Source organism: Lontra canadensis, unplaced genomic scaffold (genome assembly GCF_010015895.1).
Source record: "Lontra canadensis isolate GAN:19392208 unplaced genomic scaffold, GSC_riverotter_1.0 scaffold64, whole genome shotgun sequence".
Classification (NCBI taxonomy): domain Eukaryota; kingdom Metazoa; phylum Chordata; class Mammalia; order Carnivora; family Mustelidae; genus Lontra; species Lontra canadensis.
Window position 1 is genome coordinate 8578480 of NW_022631058.1, and position 27175 is coordinate 8605654.

The following is a 27175-nucleotide window of genomic DNA, read 5'->3' on the forward strand; positions in this document are numbered from 1 at the left end:
TTCACCATTTTCAGCCTTCATACAATGATAAATCTTTGATAACAACTCAGTACCTGACCTAAAGCATTCTAAAGTGCAAAAACACTTTTTTCATTTATATTTCCAAATGAATAGTGCTTAAGAGATAGTAGAAATCAGTTATCCTAATTGAAAATAATGTTATCTTTTTGAAGTCTATAAAAGTTAAATGTATATGGTATGTGATGTTATTGACAATAATATTGCATTTTGGGGGAAAGTGTATGGACTAATTCAGACTCTGCATTTGGTGATGACAGAGTCTCAAACAACACATAAAGCATTTCTCACCTTCAGTATTGCTGTGAATATCTGCTAGGAATTGCTTCCTGAGCTCTTAAGCTTAGCCAGTTTGTCACGTCTTGTTTATGTTTTTTAAATAATGCACTTAAAGTTTCTGTAAGTTAAATATTTGTTAGCTTCCCTTTGTACAGAAGAGTGTATGGATTTTTATTTTTATATATCAATAGTATAAACATTTTAAGCAAGAAAAAAAAATGTGCCCTTTATTAGTCTTCCAAGACCAAAACCTTAATTTTTCTGTTTTGTTCTTTATTTTAAAAGATTTGTTTTCCCCATCAGATGCAGACCAACAACGAAGAGAGAAACTCAAAAAGGAATTAGCACGATGTGAAAGGGAGTTGAAATTAAATAAAACAGCAGTGCAGGCCAATTCTAAAAATAATTCTAAGTCATTATTTAACACTCTACAAAAGGTAAGATAGTATTTTTGCCTGTTAAAAGCAGATGTTTCTAAGGTATTTCATTAGTGGTACAACCTGAGTTCATGGTGGTATGTTTACTGTAGGTCAGAATCAGTAAACTTCTTATGTAAAGAGCCAGGTAGCAAATATTTTAAGCTTTTCAGGGCCACAGTCTCTCACAATTCTTGTGTCCTTGGACAGTAGCCACAGTTAAGATGTAAATGAATGGGCATAGCTGAGTTCCAGTAAAACTTTATTAAGAAAGACAGTAGGCCAGATTTGGCCTCCAGGCTATAGTTTACTGACATCTGCTCTTGGTGTTTTGTGATACCCTTTAATATCTGATTGAGGAAGTTCTCTTATTCTTCGTTTGCTAAGAGGATTTGTTTTTCTTTTCTCATGAATGGATGTTAATTTTATAAAATGCTTTTTCTGCATTTTTTGAAAACATAGTATCATTTTCTTTTTAATTTGTGTATGTAGTGAATTATAGTCAAGTTTCTAATGTTAAAACAACTTTGCATTCCTAGTATAAACACAACCTTTTCATAATGCAATACTTTTTTGATACATTGCTGGATACAGTTACTAATATTTGTTTAGGATTTTAGCATCTACCACCATTTTTTTTTTTTTTAAAGATTTTATTTATTTGACAGAGACACAGTGAGAGAGGGAACACAAGCAGGGGGAGTGGGAGGAGGAGAAGCAGGCTTCCCACTGAGCAAGGAGCCCCATGTAGGGCTCTATCCGAGGACCTTGGGATCGTGACCTGAGCTTAAGGCAGATGCTTAACGACTGAGCCACCCAGGCACCCCCATCTACCACATTATTGATACTGACTTGTCATTTTCCTTTTTTTCTACTCTATGTATGGTTACACTAGCCTCATAAAATAAATTGGGTGCTGTTTCCTTTTTTTTCCATGCTCTAGAATAGTTTCTGTAAGTTTGGACTTTTTATTCTTTGAATTTGGTGGCTCAACATTAAAAATACCTGGGCCTAGAGTTTTTCTTTGTTAGAAGCTTTTTGTTTACTAATTCAATTTTTTGAATCATTATAGAACTATTTTTTTTGTTGTTGTTTTTATGCTGGAAGTTGTCCATTTCATCTAGATTTTCAAATTTTTGGCATAAATTTATTTAAATATAATCTCTTAATCTCTCCTGAATATTATTTCCCCATTTTTATTCCTCATCTTGGCATAAATTTATTTAAATATAATCTCTTAATCTCTCCTGAATATTATTTCCCCATTTTTATTCCTCATCTTGTTTGTGCCTTTATTCTTCTTTCTTTGATTTTTTCCTCACCAGAGATTTGTCAGGTTTTTTTTAACCTTTTTAAAGGACATTTTGTTTTACCTCATTAATCTTCTCTATTGTATTTTGTTGGGTTTTTGTTTTTGTTTTTGTATTTTTTTTTATAATTTTTTTTTTTTTAATTTGACAGACAGAGATCACAAGTAGGCAGAGAGGCAGGCAGAGAGAGAGAGGAGGAAGCAGGCTCCCTGCTGAGCAGAGAGCCCGATGCGGGGCTCGATCCAGGACCCTGGGATCATGACCTGAGCCAAAGGCAGAGGCTTTAACCCACTGAGCCACCCAGGCGCCCTGTATTTTGTTTTTTCATGTCTGCTCTTATCTTTCTTTTCCCCTTTTGGTTTTCTTTGGGTTTATTTTGTCTTACTTTCCTAGTTTTGCTTAGCTTATTTTCAGCTAACTTATGGACAATATAAGCATTTTTTTTAAGGTTATAAATTTTCCTCCACATGCTGCTTTAGCTGCATCCCACAAGTTTTTTAATGTGGTATTTTTATTATGATTTAATTCAGAGTATTTTCCATTATAATCTCTTTTTTTAACCCAAGAGTCATTTAGGAGTATTTCTTAATCTCTGTGTCTATTTTTTTTTCCCTACAAGTTTTCTCTTGTTCCAGATTTCTAGCCTAATTGTAGAATATCTATATGATGCTGATCTCTTGAAATTTATTGAGAAATTTGTTTTATGGCCCAGTAGGTAGACAGATTTCTTAAATGCACTGTCCAGATGTGTTTGAAAATATACTATAGCTGTTGTGTACAGTATTTACTATCCCATGTATTCATTAGATTAAATTTCATATTCAGATCTTACTGATTTGTCTGATCAATCATTTATTAAGAGAAATCTTCTACAGGATAATATATTTAGCTATTTCTCTAAAAATTAGAACTGCCATGGCACCTGGGTGGCTCAGTTGGTTAAGTGACTGCCTTCAGCTTAAGTCATGATCCAAAGTCCCGCATTGGGCTCCCAGCTCCATGGGGAGTCTGCTTCTCCCTCTGACCTTGTCTGCTCTCATACTCCCTCTCACTCTTTCCCTCAAACAAATAAATAAAATATTTTAAAAAATAGTACTGCCAATTTTTGTTTTATAGATTTTGAGTCTATATTATTATTCTATATATACAGATTTAGAGATAATATATTTTCTTGGTGAATCAAACCTGTTATCACTGCTTTGAGTTTATCTTAATGTTTTTTGTATTAAAGCATTTTCTGATAATGATGTAGTTAAACCAGTTTTCTTTTGATTAGTACTTTCTTGATGTATCTTTTTCCATTTCTTAATCCTAATGTTTTAGGTGGATCCTAAAGTTTGGTTTAGGTTTTGTTTTTTTTTTTTTAAGATTTTTTTTTTTTTTTTGAGATTTTATTTATTTACTTGACAGAGAAAGACATAGGGAGAGAGGGAACACAATCAGGGGGAGTGGAAGAGGGAGAAGCAGGCTTCCCATAGAGCAGGAGCTGAAGGCAGACACCCAGGCACTTTTTTTTTTTAAAGATTTTATCTATCAGAGAGAGAGAGAGAGAGAGAGCTCACACACAGGGCGAGCATCAGGCAGAGAGAGAAGCAGGCTCTCTGCCGACCCAAGGAGCCCAGTGCAGGACTAGATCCCAGGACCTGAAGCTGAAGGTAGAGGCTTAAACAACTGAGCTACCCAGGTGTCCCTAAAGATTTTGTTTTTAATGAATTCTATACCCAATGTGGGCTCAAACTCACAACCCCAAGATCAAGAGTCACATGCTCTACCAACTAAGCCAACCAGGTGCCCCTTAGTGATTGTACTTTTTAACTGAAAATTTAAAATATTTTTCTATCAATATAAATTAATAATTATATTTGGGGATAAAAATAGAGTTTATTAAAAATATATAATTAAATCTGTAAATGTAAGAGTATTTTCTTTCATTTTCCTTTAGCTTTTGTAACCTTTTTTTCTGACTCCATAAAGTAGTTCATTTATGTTTTATATGTGTGTGTATTATATATATTTTTTTTAACTTGCCTACATTTTTTATAAGCCTTGATGATAAATATTTAGACAAGTTCAGATTCAAATTATTATTTTTGGTATATTTAATAATTGGGTTTTATGATTAATAGATACCTATCTTAATTATAATCTGCATTTACTGAACTTTGCTACAAATAAAAAGAAAATGCTAACTTTAGTGGCATCTGGATGGCTCAGTTGGTTAAGCGTCTGCCTTCAGCTCCAGTCAGGATCCCAGGATCTTGGGATCCCAAGGTCCCACATCAGGCTCTCTGCTCAGTGGGAGCCTGCTTCTCCCTCTCCCTCTGCCTGATGCTCTGCCCCCTTGTGCTCTGTCTCTCTCTCTCTGCCAAATGAATAAAAAAAATCTTAAAAAAAAAAAAGAAAGAAATGCTAACTTTACCCTCTGAACATATTAGCCATTTATATACATGAGATCATATAATCAAAAGCCTTTTCTCATAATTGCCTATACAGTCATGCTGTTTTTCTCTCACACTTTGACTCATCTCAGGAGCCTCCGGTACCTTCCAGTCTGTACCCTATAACCTCCATGCAATTATTCACCACTCACTCACATCTCTGACACAGCACTTACTACTTGCTATTATGATTAACTGAATATGTGTATATGACCCATATTCCTTTTTTTTTTTTTAAAGATTTTATTTATTGGGACACCTGGGTGGCTCAGTTGGTTGGACGACTGCCTTCGGCTCAGGTCATGATCCCGGAGTCACAGGATCGAGTCCCACATCAGGCTTCCAGCTCCATGGGGAGTCTGCTTCTCCCTCTGACCTTCTCCTTGCTCATGCTCTCTCTCACTGTCTCTCTCAAGTAAATAAATAAAATCTAAAAAAAAAAAAAAAAAAGATTTTATTTATTTATTAGACAGAGATCACAAATAGGCAGAGAAGTAGGCAGAGAGGCGGGGGCAGGGGAAGCAGGCTCCCCACCGAGCAGAGAGCCAGACTCGGGGCTTGAACCCAGGACCCCCGACACCATGACCTGAACGAAGGCAGAGGCTTAACCCACTGAGCCACCCAGGTGTCCCATGACCCATATTCCTAAATAAATCTATGAAACATGTTTAAAGCGGTATAAAACAATGAAAAGCAAAAACTATCAATTTCTTTTATAAAATATAATCTGAAACTTTTTTTCAAAACAAGTGTTAACTAAATTTTTAAATAATTTGTACCCACCCTTTTCTGCAATTGGATTGATCCCTCAACTGCTTTAAAATCTGACAATTGGAGGAGCTTCTGGTTGAGTGTCCTTTGGGCTCAGGTCATGCATGGTCTCAGGGTCCTGGGATCAAGCCCCACATGGGGCCCTGTGTGGGGCTCATGTTCTCTCTCAAATAAATAAATAAAATCCTTTAAAATTAATTAATTAATTTTAAAAATATGACAATTGGAAAATTTTTGTATACTATTTCATCTGACATTTTCCCTGAAAACATTTAGTACTTAGTTCTGTGATTATAAACTTTGATATGTGTTCTTACATGAAAACATTTTGAGTATATAAACTATGCAGTAATTATCACTTTGCATGAATTTTTAAAATCACCGAAACAGTTCACAAAAAACTTGCATTGAGCTGTAAAGCTGACTTGAAGTCAGCATGGTCAAATTACCACCAGAATTTTTGTTCCATTCACATGTAATCGATAAACCCTTTTCTGATTTTAGAACCTAACAGTTATCTGTTTTTCAGATTTTGGTGAATTTACCAGTGTGTTGCATATTTTCTGTGAAAATTATATCCAAGCTTTCTGATATTCATAGCTACAGGAAACAATAATCTCAAAAAAGCAGAGGTATAATTGATTTCATACTATGTTCTACTGGTTTCCAAAGAAAAAAGGAGTGTAGAGTGCCTATGTGGCTCAGTGCGTTAAGCCTCTGCCTTTGGCTCAGGTCATGATCTCAGGATCCTGGGATCAAGCCCCACATCCGGCTCTTTGCTCAGCAAGGAGCCTGCTTCCCCTCTCTCTCTGCCTGCCTCTCTGCCTACTTGTGATCTCTCTCTCTCTCTCTCTCTCTCTCTCTGTGTCAAATAAATAAAATCTTAAAAAGAGAGGGAGAAAGTGTAGAATACAAAGTAGGAATTATGAGACATAAAAATACAGGAAAGCTTCTTGCTTTTAGTCAGTTCAAAAGCAATTTTTCCAGCTCATTTCAGATAGATGAGAGTATATTTCTGCCTTTAAAGACTTTTTTTGGTGTTTCATTTTGTTTACTAAATAACCATTACTGATAAGAATTTTCTCACAGGCAGTCTAATGCCTTGTGCATTTCTGCCTGCTCTGATCTCAGCCTGTACTGTTCCTCTAAGTGTAAGGAATTCCTTTGATTATTATTTTAAAACCCTGTAGGATTTTTCAGATCCTACTTAGAAACTTTTCCCCTGGGAGCCAAACTCTTGCGGTATATAAGCTATGAGTCTTGTTTGGAAGCACTTTTTTTTTCTTTTTTTAAAGATTTTATTTATTTATTTAACAGACAGAGATCACAAGTAGGCAGAGAGGCAGGCAGAGAGAAAGGAGGAAGCAGGCTCCCCACTGAGCAGAGAGCCCGACGTGGGGCTCGATCTCAGGACCCTGACACCATGACCCGAGCCAAAGGCAGAGCCTTTAACCCACTGAGCCACCCAGGTGCCCCTGGGAGCACTTTTAAAACTAATATATTGAAATCCTTAAAAAAGTACCCTAGTGATTCAGAATTTAATGCCAAAATATTTCCTTGCCTTGACTAATTTTGCCTTGTATTTGAGATCAGGTTAGAAAGTACTTGGAAAGGAAATGGCAGGTGATTTGACCAGTTTTAGGCTTCAATTAAATTATTCAGTCATCTGCAATTTTCTTACTTAGATAAATCAGTACGTAGGTAGCTGACAGATTCACCATCAGGAAAAGGGTTAAAATCAGTTTCAAATTCCTCATGGTGTAAAAAGTCTAAAATACAGGGACACCTGGCTGGCTCGGTCAGTAAAGCATATGACTCTTGATCTTGGGGTCAAGTTTGACCCCCACATTGTGGGTAGAATTTACTTTTAAAAAAATCTAAAATACATAATTTTCGGATGATATTTTTAATAGACAATGTGATACAGTGGTGTAGAGCATAGGCTCAGCCTGGGTCTAAATCCGTGAGACCCTGCACCACCTGAGTTTCTTCATCTCTGAAATAAAAGTAGTATTTGTATCACCACCCAAAAGTTGATGGGAGGATTAAATGAGTTGTGCATGTAAATTACTTAGAACTGTACCTTATAGATAGTCAGCATAGTAACTTACGAGTAGCAGTGATAGAAGTTCTTAATTGTTCTCTTTTATCCTGCTCAATGGCAAGAATAATACCTTGCATACAGGAAGCACTCAGCTATTCTCTTACTCAGCTTGTCCATCTTCCTCTCTTGCTCTCCCTGTGAGCTTGAAGGACAGAACAGCTAACTATTAGCCATTGTCCCCTCAGAATCTATGCCTTCCATGTAACTTCTCCTCTACCTAATGAAGTGCCTCACAGTTCTACAAAGGATACACAGGTGTCCATAAAGTCTGGAATCATAGACATGGCATCTTGGGCATCTAATCTGTAAAAGAATAAAACATTATCTATGTTTTAAGACTGTGTCGGGGCACCTGGGTGGCTCAGATGGCTAAGTGTTTATCTTCGGCTCAAGTCATGATCCCAGCATCCTGGGATCTAGCCCCACATCAGGCTCCTGTCTCAGCGGGGAGTCTGCTTCTCCCTCTCCTTCTGCCTTTCCCCCTGCTCATACTCTCTCTCTCTCTCTCTCTCTCTGTATCTCTCTGTCTCAAATAAGTAAATAAAATCCTTTAAAAAAATTGTTAAAAAAAAAGACTTTGTGGATACCCTATAGAAATGGTTCTTTCAAAACTAAACCAAAAAGAAATAGAGCAGTCCAAAAGTTCAAAGTCCTTTCAGCTTTCCCCTCTCATGAGAAGTTGAGAAGTTCTTTTCATTTCTTCAAAGCCTTGAATTCCGAGGAACTGCTGACACTGGGGATTTCCATAAAGACATGATGAGAAGGGAAGGATGTTGCCACCAAGAGAGTGGTTGAGAAGGGGATTGGTATTCACGAGTGGTTTGGAAATTGTCAGATAAAACTGAGATCTACCCGTAGATCTCAATATACAAGTTCAAGACCACAAATATGGGTAGATGTTAGTAATTTTTTTTTTTTTTTTTTTTTTTAGTTTCAGAAAGAACAGTGATTGCTGGGGCACCTGGGTGGCTCAGTCAATTAAGTGTCTGGCTTCAGCTCAGGTCCTGATCCCCATGTTGGGCTCCCTGCTCAGCGGGGAGTCTGCTTCTCTCTTTCCCTTTGCCTCTACCCCCGGCTCGTGTTCTCTCCCTCTCTCTGTCTCTCTTACTCACTCTGTCAAATAAATCTTTAAAAAAAAGAAAAATGATGGCTATTACTTATGTTTAGAATTATATTTTTTATACTAATAATTCAAAACCTTGAATAGAACTTCATATACAGGGGCACCTGGGTGGCTCGGTGGGTTAAAGCCTCTGCCTTCAGCTCAGGTCATGGTCTCAGGGTCCTGGGATAGAGCTCCGCTCGCTCGCTTGGGCTTTCTGCTCAGCAGGGAGCCTGCTTCTTCCTCTCTCTGTGCCTGCCTCTCTGCCTACTTGTGATCTCTGTCAAATAAATAAATAAAATCTTAAAAAAAAAAAAAACTTCATATACAATGCCAACATCTTCAGGAATATATAATCTCCAAACCCACAAAGGCAGCTCTTTTTTGGTGTATAATGTGGAGATCCCCAATTATGTAAATTTTTAAACATAATTGATGACCATCAAACCAAATGTTCTCAGCCCTCAGGAGAACCAGAAGATGAAAATATGTTAATCGGAGACGTGAATGGATTTCCATCCTTTACAAAGTCACCAGTAACTTCTTCAGAGAGACTACACCTCAATCTTCTACCTAAATCTGATAAAGTCTTCACAAATGGTACTGAGAAGAACTCTAGTTCCTCTGTGTTCAACATGGATTACACCGCCTCTGGGCCCAGGAAAGCATGCTCTGGAACTTCATATGGCAGAGGGCCCAAGAGCACATTCCCAAATACCCATCGGTTTCAGTTAGTTATTTCAAAAGCACCCAGTGGGGACCTTTTGGATAAACATTCTGAACTCTTTTCCAACAGACATTTGCCATTCACTCCACGCACTTTAAAAACAGAAGCAAAGTCTTTCCTGTCACATTATCGATACTATACGCCTGCCAAAAGAAAAAAGGATTTTACAGATCAGCGGATAGAAGCTGAAACTCAGACTGAGTTAAGCAGGTATGGCACATTCACAGCCATTAGTAAGTCCTTCAGGGTGTTGTAGAATTAAATAATAATCTTTATTTTTTATCATGTATCTAATGGATCAGACTTAAGGTCTGGTAGTGCCCTTTTGAATGAGATAGATTAATGGGACTTTTCCTTTTGCTTGTATCACTAGAACTACCTAAGTAATTGTTGAAAAGTAGCTATAAAACTTGTCAAGCTCCTTATAAACAGAAATGTTACATATTTTAATTTATTGTTTCAAACATGGTATAGGCTTTTAAATACACTTTCAGAGAATCCTCAAAATAAGTCATCAAACAGCATTTGTGTAATTATGTCTATAGATTCGTGTTAAAAATGGCAAAACAATGAGCTATCAAGGAAAAAAACACTTTCTCTGACTCTCCCTGAGCTCCTTTCCTGCAAATATTCAACCCCATTCTTATATAGCAACAACTCCCCAGGAATAATTTAGCCAAGTGGGATAATTTCTAGAAATTAAGTATAATTTGCTTCAATAATGTTTTCATATTTGATAGCGCCTGGCACATAATGAATATTCAGTAAAAGTCCGCCAAATGATTGAAGAAAAACAAATCTTATAAAGTATTAATAACTGATTTGTGATTTTTTTCCTGGAATTATATAAACAACTATTTACCTGGTCCTAGGTTTTAGCTATTTTTAGAAAGCAAAAAACAATTTAGGACTAGTATTCTTTTCTCTGGGTATAGAGAAGAGGTACGATAATATCAGAGGAGTCTGTGATCATTTAACCCCAAGAATTAAGGAATGGGGAGAAACGAGGAAAGCAAGCATATCATATCCTTTTTTTGATTGTACGTCTGACAGCTTTTGAGGATAATAAATCCTATTTCCCTATTCCCATTCTATCCAGCTGAAATCTAGCTGCTATTCAAAAAAAAGAGGAAAGGAGCACCTGGGTGGCTCAGTGGGTTAAAGCCTCTGCCTTTGGCTCAGGTCATGATCTCAGGGTCCTGGGATCGAGCCCCACATCGGGCTCTCTGCTCAGCGGGGAGCCCGCTTCCCTTCCTCTCTCTCTACCTGCCTCTCTGCCTACTTGTGATCTCTGACAAATAAATAAAATCTTAAAAAAAAAAAATCTTAAAAAAACTAAATTAAAAAAAAAAGAGGAAAAATAAGCTGTGTAATCCAAACTATATCTATGTTCTGATTATATAATTAGAAATCACACATAAGAATAGATGGATTTCATCTCTTATATCTGAGAGGTTTTTTAAGACGGTAAACTGGTTATCAGGGTATTTGTACTTCGAAGCTTGACAGTTACTTCTTTTAAAATATTACAGCTTTAAATCTGATTTTGAGACAGTTGACACCAAGAACTTCACAAATTCAGAAGAGAACACAGAACAGGTAATAAAAATGAGATCTCTTTGTGTGCCACATTGGAATTATATCTGCTTTAACTTAATAAAATACGTGTAGCTGTTTGGACTTGAGTAATCTCTTGGTGACACTTCTTGTAGATGATGTAACCAGTATAGAGAAGGACTAACTATTTATACATGGCCATAGCTCTCTTTGAATGGCCAGATGGATCCTGCTTAGTCTGGGAAATCATTTGTTGTTAGCACTTTTTCTAGATGGTTGGTTGGCTGGCTGGCTAGATGAATAAATGAATAAAATACCTTAAATGTTGCTTTCAGAGATGTAGACTTGGATCACTGGAGGAGCCAGAAAAGCAATACAGAAGTTATTTTAGTTTTTATGCCAGTACTTTTTTTAATTGCCACTGATTATTGGAAATTATACATTATATAAGAATAGATGAATATCATTCTCTTATATTTGCTTTTACTTTTTTCTAGACCATAAAGCTCTTTTTAATAGCATTTATGTTTTGAGTGCTTGGTCATTTCTTTTAAAATATTACAGCTTTAAGTCAATTTTCTCATAAACTGATTATTTTTATTTTGGGGTTATTAATCATACACTTGTGTCCTAGTTTAAATTTATTTTTTATAAAAAAGAGTTTGTCTATTAAAATGCCAAACACAGGGTTGCCTGGGTGGCTCATTCAGTTAAGCATGGGACTTCAGCTCAGGTCATGATATCAGGGTCCTGGGATCGAGCCCCACAGTCAGGCTGTCTGGTCACTGGGGAGTCTGCTTCTGCCTCTCCCTCTGCCTCTCCCCCAGTTTACGCACACTCTCCCTTCCTCTTTCTCTCATGAATAAATAAAAATCTTTTAAAAAGAAGTATTGAATAAAATAAAATGTCAAACAGATTTGGGGGATAAAAGAATAAAATATAATCACACTGAACTTCTTTCTTCTCTTCTGGATATGGGTAGAGAATTGTCAGTTTTCATCTCAGTCATAAATACCTGTTTGACATGGGACCCTGCCATTTAAAGCCGAAGGACAAATCACTTACCTCTGAGAGCTCTACATCTAGAAAAACTACTTAAAATGTGTAGGATCACTGGAAAGTGTAAATGATATAGGTAAAGTGCCTAGCCTGAGAAGGGCTCCGTAAATTATGGCTATGACTAGCTTGAGATTTAGGAAGACAGTTAGCTCTGTAGATAACTAAATAAAGCAGAAATCCCATTTTCATGACATTGTGCTCCAAATGCTTATCCATAACCCTATAAGAAAATGATGTGTCCTTTACTCCATAATCTGTACCACCAGCAATCTACTTGGGAAAATTAGTTAAGTATTAATCTGCAATAGATCAGATTTTAACAGCACCGTACATAATTTGGCATTGTGAAGATTAATCTAATAATGCAAGTAAATGCTTGGCACAGTAAGCAGCACATAGTAAGGATTCCATAAAGGTAAGCTGCCATTATTTTTGTTTGTTAATATTATTGATTGTACTGTCAGAGCTACCACTGCTTCTCTATATTTGATATATTGGCATTTGAAACAAATGGGCTATTTGAATTTCTGTTATAATGGTATATTTTATACATTTTTTAGGGGTTACTTAAAACTTGCAAATTTACTTCATTTTCTCTTTGTGTAGTTTATTTATGGTAATTCCTTAATGGATTTAAAATATCCCTTATTAAAATATAAGAAATAAGAAGCTGTTTTTAACCTTGCTTTAAATACATTTAAGAAAGAAGTCCTTGAGTGGTGCCGGGGTGGCTCAATCAGTTACACATCTCCCTGTGGCTCAGGTCATGATCTCAAGGTCCTGGGATCAAGCCCCGCATCAGGCTCCCTGTGCTTCCCCTGCCCTCGCTCTTTCTGCATCCCTCCCCCTCAAATAAATAACTAAAATCTTAAAAAAAAAAAAAAAAAAAAGGAATCCTTGATTGGGTAGAAAAAAAAATTTTTTTCTTTTTATTTGACAGAGATCATAAGTAGACAGACAGGCGGGGGGTGGGGAGCAGGCTCCCACCCTGAGCAGAGAGCCCCATGTGGGGCTCAATCCCAGGACCCTGAGATCATGACCTGAGCTGAAGGCAGAGGCTTAACCCACTGAGCCACCCAGGTGCCCTGAAAATGTATTTTAAAACAGCCTTGGTCATTGTATATCAGTCACTTTTGCCTATGGGATAGCTCCTTGACTTTTTTGAAATTTGCTATTTGCTTTATTTCTGCTTTCATAATGTATTTTTGAAGCAAAATAAAGTTTGATTCTTCTTATTACATCCCCAGGCATCTAATTGTATGACATATGATATCAAAGAAAAAATAGCTCCTTTGCCTTTACAAGGGCATGACTTACCATGGGACGAGATTAAAGATGGCACTCTCCAGTGTTCCTCACCAAGGTAAACAGTTTACAGAAGTCATTACAACTGTCTATTTAACTGCTTTCCTGTGTAACAGATAATATTTACAACATAAGTACTATTCTAATTACGTGCACTATAATCTCTTTTGGTGTTCTACAATTCAGTGGCAGTGTTAGTTTTACTAAGGAAATTTTACAAAGTAGGTACTCAATAAAAGTTTAAATGAATTCATTTGCTAACTCATTAATAAAGAAAAAGGCAATACTGGCTTGTGTTATTTGCCATTGCTATTCATATGAAAAGGGATTTTCCTGGGGCGCCTGGGTGGCTCAGTTGGTTAAGTGTCCAATTCTTGATTTCAGCTCGGGTCATGATCCCAGGGCCATGAGATTAAGCCCCGCACTGGGCTTCATGCTGGGTGTGGAGCCTCTTAAGATTCTCTCTCTCTCTCTCTGCCCTCCAGCCCCCGCACACATGCACAGTCTCGAAAGAAAGAAAGAGAGAGAGAGAGAGAGAGAGAAAGAAAGAAAGAAAGAAAGAAAGAAAGAAAGAAAGAAAGAAAGAAAAGGATTTTCCTGAAGACAAATCCTGTGGCAGAAATAATACTGAAGAACCTCACAATTTGAGGATTCATAATTCATGATTTTGAATATTCACCATATGCTAGTGTGGTATCTGTCACTGCTGTGTACTGGCATTGTTTTTAAAAACTACACATAATATTTCATAATTATGGAATACTACACCTAAGTAAAAATGATAGGTTAGCAAAAATGCCTTTGATAGTTTCAGCTGTCAAATGTATTTCCAGTATCAGAGATTATATATGAGATAGAGGTGGAAATAAAGGACTAGAGATTAAAAAGAGGGCAAGAATGAGTTGTCACATAGCAGACCAGAAGGCAAGCACACGTGATCCCTCAGAGCCCAGGTCCTCCCTTAGGCCCTTCCCAGGGAGATGGCACCTGACAGGGTTGTGGGCCGTTCATTACTAACCTCTGTTGTCTTGAAATTCATGATGCTTCAGTACTCATAACAAGATTTATAAGCTAACTCTTGAGCCACTCTGCAATGAATATGAAGAATGACCTAAAGAAAGGAACATTTATCTTTTCTAGTAGTTTCTATCTAAAAGAAGTAAAGCAAAATATTTATAATTGTGTGTGTCTAAATAAAAGATTAGAATTATCTAATTATGACATGACTAAATATTAACAAAATTAATCATAATGACGAACTTAAAAAACAGTTTTTCATAGGGAAATAATCTCTTTCCAGCATTAACCTTGTCAAAGTGAAATTGTGTGTACTAGGTAAGTGATATAGCCCAGTTTGGAAAAGGATTGTGGAAGCACCTGGGTAGCTCAGTCAGTTAAGCATCCAGCTCTTGATCTCAGCCCAGGTCTTGATCACAGGTTGGTGAGTTCAATCCCCATACTAGGCATGGAGCCTACTAAATACATACTTACATACAGTACATACACTGAATTTGTAGTCAGAAGAAAGACTAATTAAAAAAGTCTTTGCTAGGGGCGCCTGGGTGGCTCAGTGGGTTAAAGCCTCTGCCTTTGGCTCGGGTCATGGTCCCGAAGTCCTGGGATCGAGCCCCGCATCCGGCTCTCTGCTCAGCAGGGAGCCTGCTTCTCCCCACCCCAACCTCTGCCTGTCTCTCTGCCTACCTGTGATCTCTGTCTGTCAGATAAATAAATAAAATCTTTAAAAAAAAAAAAATGTCTTTGCTACTTACTTACACCCATCCTTGGCAAGTTACCCAACCATTCTGCCCCCTGGTGAACTCATCAGTCAGTAGAAAATATAATACCTACCTAATATACCAGTCAGGGTTGTTCTGAATATTAGATCAGATCATGGATATGAAAGTACTTTAAAAATTCTAAAATACATTATTACTAATATAATATTATTGAAAACTTATTGTATGCCAATCATTGTTTTGTTCAAATATTGTAATTTTTGCTTTCCAGGGCAGTATGTCAGTATTCCCTGCAGCTTCCTCCAGAGAGAAAAATCCACTCTGAGTAAGATTTTTTTTACCTCTTCATTTTGCTTAGCGGAAATCAAGAATTAAGAAACACAAACTGGGGCACCTGGGTGGCTCAGTGGGTTAAGCCTCTGCCTTCAGCTCCCATTATGATCTCAGGGTCCTGGGATCGAGCCCCACATCAGGCTGTCTGCTCAGCAGGGAGCCTGCTTCCCCCTCTCTCTACCTGCCTCTCTACCTACTTGTGATCTCTCTCTCTTTGTCAAATAAATAAATAAAATCTTAAAAAAAAAAAAAAAAAAGAGGGGGCGCCTGGGTGGCTCAGTGGGTTAAAGCCTCTGCCTTCAGCTCAGGTCATGATCTCGGGGTCCTGGGATCGAGCCCTGCATCGGGCTCTCTGCTCAGCAGGGAGCCTGCTTTCCCCTCTCTCTCTGCCTATTATTAAATAAGTCAGGACTGAATTCTAATTTCTCTTACAACTAGCTTTGAAGTTCAGTCATATAATGTGCCCTCAATTTGAGAATGATCAGAATTTTCTGGAATAGTTGTCAGTCCCTTTCATCTTTATGTCCAGGGGAAATTCGTCCCTAAGTAAACGCCGACTTTGGGTAGCTCAGTATACCCTTCCAGGAGGTTTCTAACCTCACCAGGTCTTTACAGATAGCATACTTCTAGGTTTTAATGTTGTTTTAGTCAAGCTATTCTTTTTCAGGGAATATCATCTTTTTTTTTTAAAGATTTTTATTTATTTGACAGACAGAGATCACAAGTCGGCAGAGAGGCAGGCAGAGAGAGGGGGAAGCAGGCTCCCCGCTGAGCAGAGAGCCCGATGCGGGGCTCTATCCCAGGATTCTGGGATCATGACCTGAGCCGAAGGCAGAGGCTTTAACCCACTGAGCCACCCAGGCACCCCGAATATCATCTATTTTATAGAGTTCCATTTATTCTCAAACTTGCTATATAAATATTAGAGCCTGAGAATCAGTTTGAAAGTGTAACTTTTTATATAACATTTTAATCTTCTGTTATCTCATTTTCTTATTAATTCTTCCCATTACATTTACTTATTGAGTAATTGAGTGGTTACTTACTACTTATATTTTGTATCAAATCACTGATACCAGCTAATTAAAATCAAATTTATAATAGTATTCAGATTTCTTGATGAGCTATTAAAATATGTTATAAGATAAATGTATCCACATAATTAAAATTATCACTACAATTATATACACAAATTTCCCTACTATCGTATTTTTTCTCCTCTCCATAAATTTTGAAAAAAATAATATTTTTTTCTGCTGAATAAATTTCCCAGCATTCAAACAAGATGCTCTTCTAGGAGCAGAAGAGGATTTCATAGTTGAAGTTCTTTCTTTTCTGGATAAGTTTCCTCTTTCCCCTCCTCTAAGTGCCATCCACAGGCTCACACCTCTGCTGTGGACATGGTTAGAAGTCAGAGGACTCGTAAAATGCTTGTCAAGAACACACACCTCCAGTGGTTCACATTTAGTTGCCCTTTTGCCCTTGGTTGCTCTGTTTTGTTTTTTTGTTTGTTTTGTGTGTGTGTTTTTTTCGTTTTGTTTTATTGGTTTTTGTTTTGTTTGTTTGCTGTTTTAATTCCTGCTTATCTGTTAGTGCTGGATGAATGCTCTCCATATCTATGAAATTTTACTTTATTAGGGAACATTTTCTCCTCTTTAAATAAATTTATCTGCATATTTTAAGAATATAGACAGTTTTTTAATAACATTTCTCTTAATGTGCAATAACAGTATATTTGTCATAGTAGTGGTAGATATTTCTCATTAGGTACTCATACTTCCTCTAGTTTTCAAAGTAAGTAGGAAATCATTTTTATGCTGTGTACTGCTTTGTTTTCACAGTGAAGAAGAATTGTTATATCTGAGTTTCATTGAAGATGTAACAGATGAAATTTTGAAACTTGGTTTATTTTCAAACAGGTTAGATTTTTTAAGTTATATTATGGTGGTTGAATAGTATATTAAATACTCTTCCTTATCATGTTAATTCCTTTAAGTTAGTTCCACTATATTAGGAAATGAAAAATTATGTTGCTTTCTTGTGGGGGGAGGGGGAACTTTTTTTTTAATGAATCTTGCTGGAGGATTTATTTTACTAAGAATAACATTTTTCCCCCTTAATCTTTTTTCCTTAATTATTTTTATTAGCATATAATGTATTATTTGCCCCAGGGGTACAGGTCTGTGAATCGTCAGGCTTACACACTTAATTTTTTTTTTTTTTTTAAGATTTATTTACTTAGAGAGAGAGCATGCAAGTGCGGGGAGGGGTAGAGGAAGAGAGAGACAAGCAGACTTCTTACTGAGCACAGAGCTTGATGCAGGGCTCAATCTCACAACCCTGAGACTGTCACCTGAACCAAAATCAAAAGTTGGATGCTTAACTGAATGAGTCACCCAGGCGCCCCTTAGGGGACATATTCTTATCGTTGATAGCAAATTATAAAGAATGTTTAATTCTTACCATATAAGGCAAATTCACAATTTGGGGGAGTTACAGAAAAGAATAGAGATTTTATTCACTTAAATACTGTTATTTCTCTTAGATGCAGAGATCAGATTGGTGATTGTCAGTGGTGGGGGGTGGGGGGTGGGGGGTAGGCAAAAGGTAAAAGTAGTCAAAAGGTAAAACTCCCAGTTATAAAATAAATAACTCATGGGGATATAATGTCGCCATGTAGCATGGCGACTACAGTGATTAGTACTACTGTGTTGGGCGTCTTGGTGGCTCAGTCGCTGAGCATCTGCATTCAGTTCAGGTCATGACCCCAGGGTCCTGGGATCGAGGCCCACATTGGGCTCTCTGCTCAGCAGGAAGCCTGCTTCTCCCTCTTCCACTCCCCCTGCTTGTGTTCCTTCTCTCTCTCTGTCTCTCTCTATCAAATAAATAAAATCTTAAAAAAAAAAAGTACTACTGAGTTGCATATTTGAAAGTACTTTGTGAGAGAGTAGATCTTAAAAGTGCTCACCACAAGAAAAAAATTATATAGCTGTGTGGTGATGGGTATTAACTAGACTTATTTTGTTGATTATTTTACAATATAAACAAATATTGAACCATGTTGTATACCTTACACTAATATAATGTATGTCAGTTATACCTGAATTTAAAAAATTGATCACAGGGGCGCCTCAGAATAAACTGTTGAATATTTACAAGATGCAGTCAGTTGGGCATCTTACTCTTGGTTTCAGTTTAAGTTGCAATCTCAGTGTTGTGGAATCAAGCCTTGTATCGGCCTCCCCACCCGGCATGGAGTGTGCATGAGATTCTGTCTCTGCCCCTCCAGCTCATGCTCTCTCTCTCTCTCTCTAAAAATAAAATAAATAATCTTTTTTTTTTAATCTATCACAAAAAAAGAAAAGAAGAAAATGAGGGATGCCTGGGTGGTTCAGTCATTAAGCATCTGCCTTTGGCTCAGGTTATTATCCCAGGGTCCTGGGATTGAGTCCTGCATTGGGCTCCTTGCTCAAGAGGAAGCCTGCTTCCCCCTCTGCCTGCTGCTACCCCTGCTTGTGCTCGCTCTCTCTGACAAATACAGAAAACATTTAAAAAAAAAAGAGAGAGAGAGGAAAGAAGAAAATGATATCCATATTTGAAAGAAAGATGTGAAACTATCTTTATTCATAGGTAATGTTGTCATCCATGTAAAGATCCCACAGAGTCTACCAAAAAAATAACTATCAAAAAACAAACAAACAAACAAACAAAAACCACTTTATCTCTTAGTTATAATAGGCTAGTGAATCAAATTTTTGCTTATCTGCAAAGATCCATCATCTCATTTTACTATTTGAAACTTGTCAGGAGAATCAAGGCAGGCATTTCTGTTACAACTGTCACTAGTAAAGTGAGAACCAATTAAAAGCTAGGTTTATACATTGTAAGTGAAATGGAAAGTTTACAAAACCGGATTAGGTATTTGTATATCTTAAGGAAACTATGTGGTCCTGAATCAGCTTGAACATTATCTAAAGTTCACTGGGCACCACAGCCCCCTTAATGTCATGTATTATGGAATGCCATTATTTATACCACATGCTTTCCCTGTTGGAATATGTCAAGTACATTTCTAATGAATTATTCTATTCTTAAGTGGTTTTTTTAAACATTTGTATTATTGCTATAAAAAGATATACTAAAAAGACCCAAGTTTTTTTAATAATAATTGTTTACTACTTTTGTTTAAAAAAGGTGGTTAAAAATGTTTTCGTAATGGCTGTAGAGTTTCAGATTTGCAAGATGAAGAAGTTCGATTCATCACAACAAAAATATTAAGATCCCAACTGTAAATCAAAAAGTAAAACACATGTGAAGTGTGTAAGCCTGATGATTCACAGACCTAGACCTATAACATATAATACATTATATGTTAATAAAAGAAAAAAGAAAAAAGTAAAGCACAGGTTAGAAGCAAAAACAAAAATAAAAACAAAAAACATTTGCATAGGACATGTGTTTATTGTAGAAAAAACTTAAATTTTTCTTTCAGATTATAAGGCTATTTATTGCAGCATTTGTTACAAGGAACCAAAAAAAAAAAAAAAAATGGAACCAACCCGTATGTCGAATAGTAAAGGTTTGGTTGAATAAATTGCTGAATATTTACAAGAGCAAGTTCTATTCAGGAATCTCAAATGATGTTTTAGAAGTGAATTCATTTATACAGAAAAATTTCAAAATACATGGTTGATAAGAAAAAACAAAGTACCCAAACAGTATGGATTGTTTTTAATTCTTTTAAAAAATTGCCAAGTTGGGGCAACATGGGTGGCCCAGTTGGTTAAGCATCTGGCTCTTGGTTTTAGCGCAGGTCATGATCTCATGGATCATGAGATCAAGTCCTGTGTCAGGCTCCCCACTCAGCAGAAAGTCTGCTTGAGATTCCCTCTCTCCCTCTGCTTCTGCCCCTACCCTCCCACTGTGTACACTCTCTCCTCTCTCTCTAAAACAAATATATAAATATTTTTTAAGAATTGCTAAAGTAGAACTACTAAATCTAAAATTGGCTTACTTCATTGATAAATAACAAATGGTAACAAAGGAGTTGTTTTCGACAAAGGTATTGAAACATTCTTGTGATAATAAGACAAGCATAGTGTAGTTGAAAAAATAATTTCTCTTGAGCCAGACACATCTGGGTTAGATTCTCTTAATGACCTTAGGGGAAAGGAGTGACCTTAGGGGAAAGGAGTCAGCGTCTTAGAAGATTTTCTCATCTTTAAAATGATCTTTACAATACCTTTCTCTCCAAATATTGGTCATGATTAGAGGTATAACGATTGTGTGTCTGGCACAAATGTCTAGCCCTTAGTGGTACTTAATAAGTGATAGCTTTTAGGTTTGTTTTTTTTTTAAAGATTTTTTTATTGCAGATCACAAGTAGGCAGAGAGGCAGGCAGAGAGAGAGAGAGAGGAGGAGGAGGCAGGCTCCCTGCTGAGCAGAGAGCCCGATGTGAGGCTCGATTCCAGGACCCTGGGATCATGACCTGAGCCGAAGGCAGAGGCTTTAACCACTGAGCCACCCAGGCGCCCTGATAGCTTTTAGGTTATTATGTGGATTTACCATCAATGGAATTTTTTTTCAAGTATTATTGAGGAAACATTATAAAATAACTCTTTATAAGAGAATTTCCTTTAGGGTTTGGTTTGGGGTGGTGTGTATGTGAAAGAGAAGGAGAGAGGCTTTTGGTGTTTGCATATGTGTGTGAGAGGAAAAAAAAAGAATGCTTTTGGAGTGTGGCAGGGGTATTATTGGACCTCATTTAAAATATTTTCACAGAAATATAAGTGGTATATAATCTTTCAGAAACAATGGCATCTGTTATAAAACTTAAACAAAAAAGCCATAGTAGCTCCCAAATTGAAGCACTTGACAGAATAGGGAAGGATTAGTGTTTAGCTTTGGAAAGAAAAAGAAGAATCTAAAAAATATTTTCCAACCTTTAGTAGTTTTGTTGTTGCATGGCTATTTTGTATTTAGTTGCTTTTCTGATTTTGAGACACTAACATTTCTATTTATCATTTTAGGTTTTTAGAACACCTTTTTGAGCGACACATAAAACAAAATAAACATCATTTGGAGGAGGTTTGTCTTTCTTTAGACATTCATTAGGAAAAATTCTAATATGGAAAGAATTTTAAGGTTTTTCCACAGCCTCAAAGAATGCATTAAATCAAATGCTTTTTTTCCCTTGAACCTTTCGTGTGTATGAGGGCGGTTTGGTGGGGGTAGGGGGGTGAAAGAAGTGTTAATCTTGCTGAGATGAGCAGCACTGCAGACAAAAGTAATTCAATTTGACTAGCTTAATTAATGTAATTATTCTTGTCTTGTCTTAATCCTAGGAAAAAATGCGCCATCTGCTGCATATCCTGAAGATGGACTTGGGCTGCACATCCAGAGAAAACTCAGTGAAGCTGGATGATATTGATATGTTGAATTTACTTGATTTTGAACAGGCTGAGAATTCAGAAGAAGATGAAGATAAAAGCAAACATGATACCACAATTCAACAGGAACGTCAAGAATACCAGAAAGCTTTGGATATGTTATTGTCTATACCAAAAGATGAGAATGAGAGACTCTCTTCACCAAATGAATTTTTCCTGCCCATCTATAAATCAAAGTGCTCAGAAGGGGTTATAATTCAGCAAGTGAATGATGAAACAAATCCTGGACCTTCAGTTTGGGATGACAAAAATCCAAGTGTCTCTGACAGCTTAGCAGACCAGGAGACTTCTGTGAATGTCATTGAAGGGGATAGTGACACCGAAAAGGTGGAGACTTCGAATGAATTATGTTGTCTTAGCACAGAACTCTCCCCGGCTCTTCAATTTCACAGTATCCAAGAGAACAACAGTCATGACATGGAAGGACCAACTCTTAAAATCATGGAAATGAGCATTGAGGACTGACCTTTGGATGTTTGATCTTCATTAATAAATATCCCAAGTGGCCAGTAATTCAGTATTCCTTTTCCTCTGTTTTATTCTTTCATATATTAAGATTTCTGTATTTGCTTTCTATGCTCTATAATAAATTACCTTAAATTAGCAGCTTAAAACTATACACATGTATTATTTATCCTATAATTTCTGTGTGTTAAGAGTTCTGGGTATAACTTAGATGTGTCTGCTCTGGGTCTCAAGGCTACAAGCCAAGTGTCACTTGGGGCTATGGTCTCATCTGGAGGCTTGACTGGGGCAAGAATCTGCTTCCAAACTCTTTTCAGGTTGTTGGCAGAATTCCTTTCCCTTTGGCTAGTGAGATATGAAGTGCCATATTATATAACAATCAAAGGAATGACTTTCCATCACCTTTGCTACCTTCTTTTAGTTACAACCAAGGCACAGGTCCTGCCCACACTTAATGAGTGGAGATACTATACAAGGGTATGAATGCCAGAAGGTGAGAATCACAGGGTCCCCCTAGGATCTATTGGCCACAATTTCTAAAGTTGCTCTTCAGGGGAAAATAGTTTACCCAAACATAAGTGATTTTATATGCAATGGGAAATGGTTTATGACCTGGCATGGATCTTGAAACATTAAGCTTTATCTGTAGTATCTTTAAAGAATATATTTTTTTAATTTATTTGTTTGATAGACAGAGATCACAAGTAGGCAGAGAAAGAGGGGAAGGTAGGCTCCCCACCGAGCAGGGAGCCTGATGTGGGGCTCAATCCCAGGACCCTAGGATCATGACCTGAGCCGAAGGCAGAGGCTTAATCCACTGAGCCACCCAGGTGCCCCTATCTGTGATATTTTTAATTTCTTCTTTCTTATTTCCCTGCAATATCTGAAGTTTCAAGGCCTTTCTAGTTACCAGTGAGCTAGGGCAGACTGTCGGCTTTCTGAAAAATTGTCCGTTCTTAATGAGGGCAAACATTCTATCAACCCAGTTTGATACTCTCCTCTTGCCCTTATAGTTCATGAGTGGGATCTTTTCTATTAAGATACGTCTCAGAAGGGCATCTGGGTGGCTCAGTTGGTTAAGCGACTGCCTTCAGCTCAGGCCATGATCCCAGGGTCCCGGAATCAAGTCCCACATCGGGTTCCCCCTACTCTGTGGGGAGCCTACTTCTGCTCCCTCTGCCTGCCACTGCCCCTGCTTGTGTTCTCTAGCTCTGTCAAATAAATAAATAAAATCCTTAAAAAATATATGTCTCAGAAGACTTATCACTATTGATGTTTACAACTGGTTATAATAATTAATTGAATATTTGAGTCCCAGTTTCATGCCTAGGGACTATGAAGAATATATAGATGAAACAAAATAATGATAACCCAGATGTTCTAGAAACTTTGCAATAGCACCCAAGTATCCCAGTCTTCAACTCAGGCTTTTATCATCTCTGGCCCACACCAGGGTTTTCACAAAGGTAGCGTATACTACTGCAGGTATTAGAGATGATTTCTGGTCGAATATAGGTGACACATCTGTCTCACTCATGGGAAGCTGACTGTCACCACTGTGTTCAGGATTCAGGCTCAGGAACAACTCTAAAGTACAATATGGTGGGGCTGAGCATCCAACCCACTCCTCCCCCAGTGTCTTAGGCCCCAAGTCACCCTGCTGCAGCCCTTCTCAGCCCCTCCTATTCCTCAGCTCCCAACTGTGGAATTGTCCGCCCTAACTTTTTGAGCAACTCCCGCCTTTTCCATCCTACAATCCTCTTCAACCTCCTAAAAGATCCTTAACCCTATGCTTGGCTCCCAGCCTGGGTCTCCCCATCAGTCATCCTTCACCCCATCTGTTCGTGGGCTCCATCCTTCTCAGACCCCAGGGCTCCTTTCTTCAGTCCCAACCTCACTCTTCCACAAAGCCCTTGCCCCATTATCCATGCAACTGCCTCAGACTCCCTGCCCTGGCTCCAAGTTTCCTCCCTTTCCTGGAGCTGCCATCTTGCTTACGGCGTTGTCAGTAACTGGCTTCTTGCTGGTTCTCCACCCTTTGGGCCCAGCCTCAGATCTGCCACTGCCTGCTTTGCCGTGTCTGCCTTCCCCAACCTCTAACCCAGGGTACAGCTTTTTGTCTCCAGGACCATGACCCATCCTCATTTTTGTATCTTTTAGGGTATTCTGTTGTTGTCATTGTCCTCAGGATTCCCTTTAAAATTCAAGCTTAGATGTGTTGGTTTAAAGAAATATCAAATATAAAATTCAAGCTTAGATGTGTTGGTTCTTGATTCTGGCAAAAGTTGTGCAAAGGTGGGAAGTGAATGTTAAGTTTGGGAAACACTGGCTTAGGGTCTTCCAGCAGCATCTCAGTTTCTCCCTCTCCTTCTACCCCTTTCCAGAGCATCCTCCACTCTGCTCTCTGGAGGAGTGATGGGTGAGCCTTTGAGACAGACTGCCTGAATTTGATCCTTGTGAGCTGGGACTGGAAGCTGGGTTACCAGCCTCTGTGGGCGACAAGGAACTTACAGAGCCTTCACTGCTGGGCTCTAAGAACTACATAGATTGTGTGTGAATTAAATATTCACAGCTGCTATTCTAACACCATGTCACCACTCTTCAAAGACAAAAACCTTTGGGATGCCTGGGTGGCTCAGTCGGTTAAGCCACTGGCTTCAGCTCAGGTCGTGATCCCAGGGTCCTGGGATCGAGTCCAGCATCGGGCTCCTTGTCCAGTGTTGGGGTCCGTTATCAAAGGAGCGAGACTGATACAAATTGAAAGTAAGGCAAGGCTTTATTTCTATGCCAGGCATCAGAAGTCACACTGACCGGCCAGGGCCGCCTCCAAAGAGGGCGACCCCGCCCGATCTCACAGGCTGGTTTTATAGGGCATAACAGCAAACCCAAGTCACATGGCTTCTATTGTTAAGGCGTCTACTCCCAGAATCGACACCCGGAACCGATACCAGGAACTACTGGGGCGTTTATTCCCGGAATAAAGTCTTTAGATGTAAACAACAATATGGCTACCCAGGTAATAGGGAGTCGCTCTGGCTAAGCAGGCCCTAATAGTTAAACAGGTTTTAACATTAAATCGGCCCTAACACCAGCAGGGAGCCTGCTTCTCTCTCTGCTTCTGCCTGCCACTCTGCCTGCTTGTGCTCTCTCTCTGACAAATAAATAAATAAATAAATACATTTTTTAAAAAAACCTTTGACAGGTTCCTCTTACTGACGAAGTCCAAGTCCCTTTGCATTTTTTTATCGTCATATTCTCCTTCCCAGTTCATCTCTAGCCATCTGACCCCCAAAGCATCCTAAGCGTCTAGCACATCGAATTTTACTTGTTCCTTGAGCATGGCAGAGGTTCCCCCCCCTCCCTACCCCTGCCCACCCCCTCTCTCTCTCCCTTCGTACTTGCTAACAGCTCAGATTATCATTTCCCCTGTGCTGCCCTCTTGGGCCTTCACCGACAGCCCAGACTGTAACATCATGAGACCTTCTCTGATTGCCCCAACATTTGTCCCACTTGCTCTAGGATCCGGGATCGCCCAGATCCATAGTATGAATTATAATATTTTTTATGTGCCTAGTTTCTCTCCTGTCTAGACTATGGGCTTCTTAAGATGAAACACTTATTTCTCTTTGGATCCCAGGTCATTGTCTGCTTGAGAATGAATGCATTTGTTCACGGAGGAAGACAGCTGAAGCTAGAGGAGAGGCTTAGTTAGGCACAGGTGATGTTAGAGGGAAAAAGGACAGACATTTCCTGTCTTTATAGGAAGGGCAAATTCCCCATGGAAGGGAGAATGTAGCAAATTGCTAAATTACAAGAAAATTTCCTCATTTGCTCACATTTTACATGGTGTAAAATATAAATTAGCATCTTCCTGAGAAGATTTTCTTCTAAAACTCACATTTGTTGTTCGTTTTTTTTTTTTTTTTTTTTGCCCCCCCCCAAGTGGAGCCAATCAGCAAAGATCAGAGCAGCTTTTATAGGGTAAGACAATTTGCCAAGTGGATCAGTTAGCTTCGAGGTTGCCTATGAATTAATTTTTAATTCACCCTAGTCCCTGGTTTAAGGTTTGGACTAGATGATCCAAAGATTTTAATTTTTTTAAAAAGATTTTATTTATTTGAGAGAGAGAAGGAGAGAATGAGCAAGAGAGCATGAGCAGGGGGAGCTGCAGAGGGAGAGGGAGAAGCAATCTCCCTGCTGAGTGGGGGTGGGGGAGAGAATGCCAACAGGATCCTGGGATCATGACCTGAGTCAAAGGCAGATGCCCTACCAACTGTGCCACCCAGACGCCCCAAGATTTTAGTTTTAATATACTAAAGTTAGCCTTGGCTTAATTCCTCGGGGCTTTAGAAAATATCATTGAGGTAATGAAGATCGGAGTAGCTGGTTAACCTTCACGTGCTGACACGGCGCCGTGGGAGGCTCCTGTTGGGCCCATCACACTGCAGTGATAGAGGATGCCACCTAATAAGCTGCTTTCCCAGAACTTTTAAAAGCAGCAGATAGGGGCGCCTGGGTGGCTCAGTCAGTTAAGCATCTGCCTTCAGCTCAGGTCATGACCCCAGAGTTCTAGGTTCGGGTCCTACATCGGGCTCCTTGGTCAGAGAGGCGCCTGCTTCTCCCTCTCCCTCTGCCTGCTCTTACCCCTGCTTGTGCTCTCTCTGCCAAATCAATCAATTAAAAAAAAAAAAAAAAAAAAGCGGCAGATAGAGCTCCTAATGGCCCAGCCCCAAAGAACAAATCCATGTTTCATCTATAAGGCAGGAAGAAGATAGTTGAATTGACATACGGGACGTTCTGCTCCAAAACCAACCTTTGCCTCAGGAATTCTCTCTGGGATCAGGTTAGCAGACGAGCGCGCCGGCCCAGCTGCCCTGCAAGTGCGGCTTCCCCGCTGCGCTCGTCCGCGAACACGTTCACGTCACCGAGCTGACCTTCCGGCTCCGCGGAGAGGACGAATACACTGTTGCACGGGTTTTCTTTTGCCGCTGTAACACGTTACCACACGCTTGGGGACTTAAAGAAAGCCTTATTACTGTTCTGGAAGTCAGACGCCCTAAAATCCAAAGCCCGCTAGGGCTGCCCTCTTGGAGGCTCTGGGGGAG

The 27175-nt window shown here is 38.6% G+C and overlaps 1 protein-coding gene across 3 annotated transcripts in view; it reads left to right on the plus strand.

The window, feature by feature from the left end:
* SPATA7 (spermatogenesis associated 7) overlaps positions 1 to 22222 on the plus strand; it is a 40892-nt gene extending 18670 nt beyond the window's left edge. For 2 of the 3 annotated variants that reach the window (XM_032878573.1, XM_032878574.1), the window contains 8 exons: positions 601 to 734; positions 8900 to 9375; positions 10698 to 10764; positions 13029 to 13144; positions 15094 to 15147; positions 16997 to 17074; positions 21186 to 21243; positions 21501 to 22222. In XM_032878573.1, coding sequence (XP_032734464.1) covers positions 601 to 734; positions 8900 to 9375; positions 10698 to 10764; positions 13029 to 13144; positions 15094 to 15147; positions 16997 to 17074; positions 21186 to 21243; positions 21501 to 22070 — 1553 coding nt within the window. In that variant the 3' untranslated portion in view covers positions 22071 to 22222. Of the gene's footprint in view, positions 1 to 582; positions 735 to 8899; positions 9376 to 10697; positions 10765 to 13028; positions 13145 to 15093; positions 15148 to 16996; positions 17075 to 21185; positions 21244 to 21500 lie in introns of all 3 variants that reach the window. The other variant, XM_032878572.1, reaches the window with a different exon arrangement.
* Positions 22223 to 27175: the final 4953 nt, after the last annotated feature.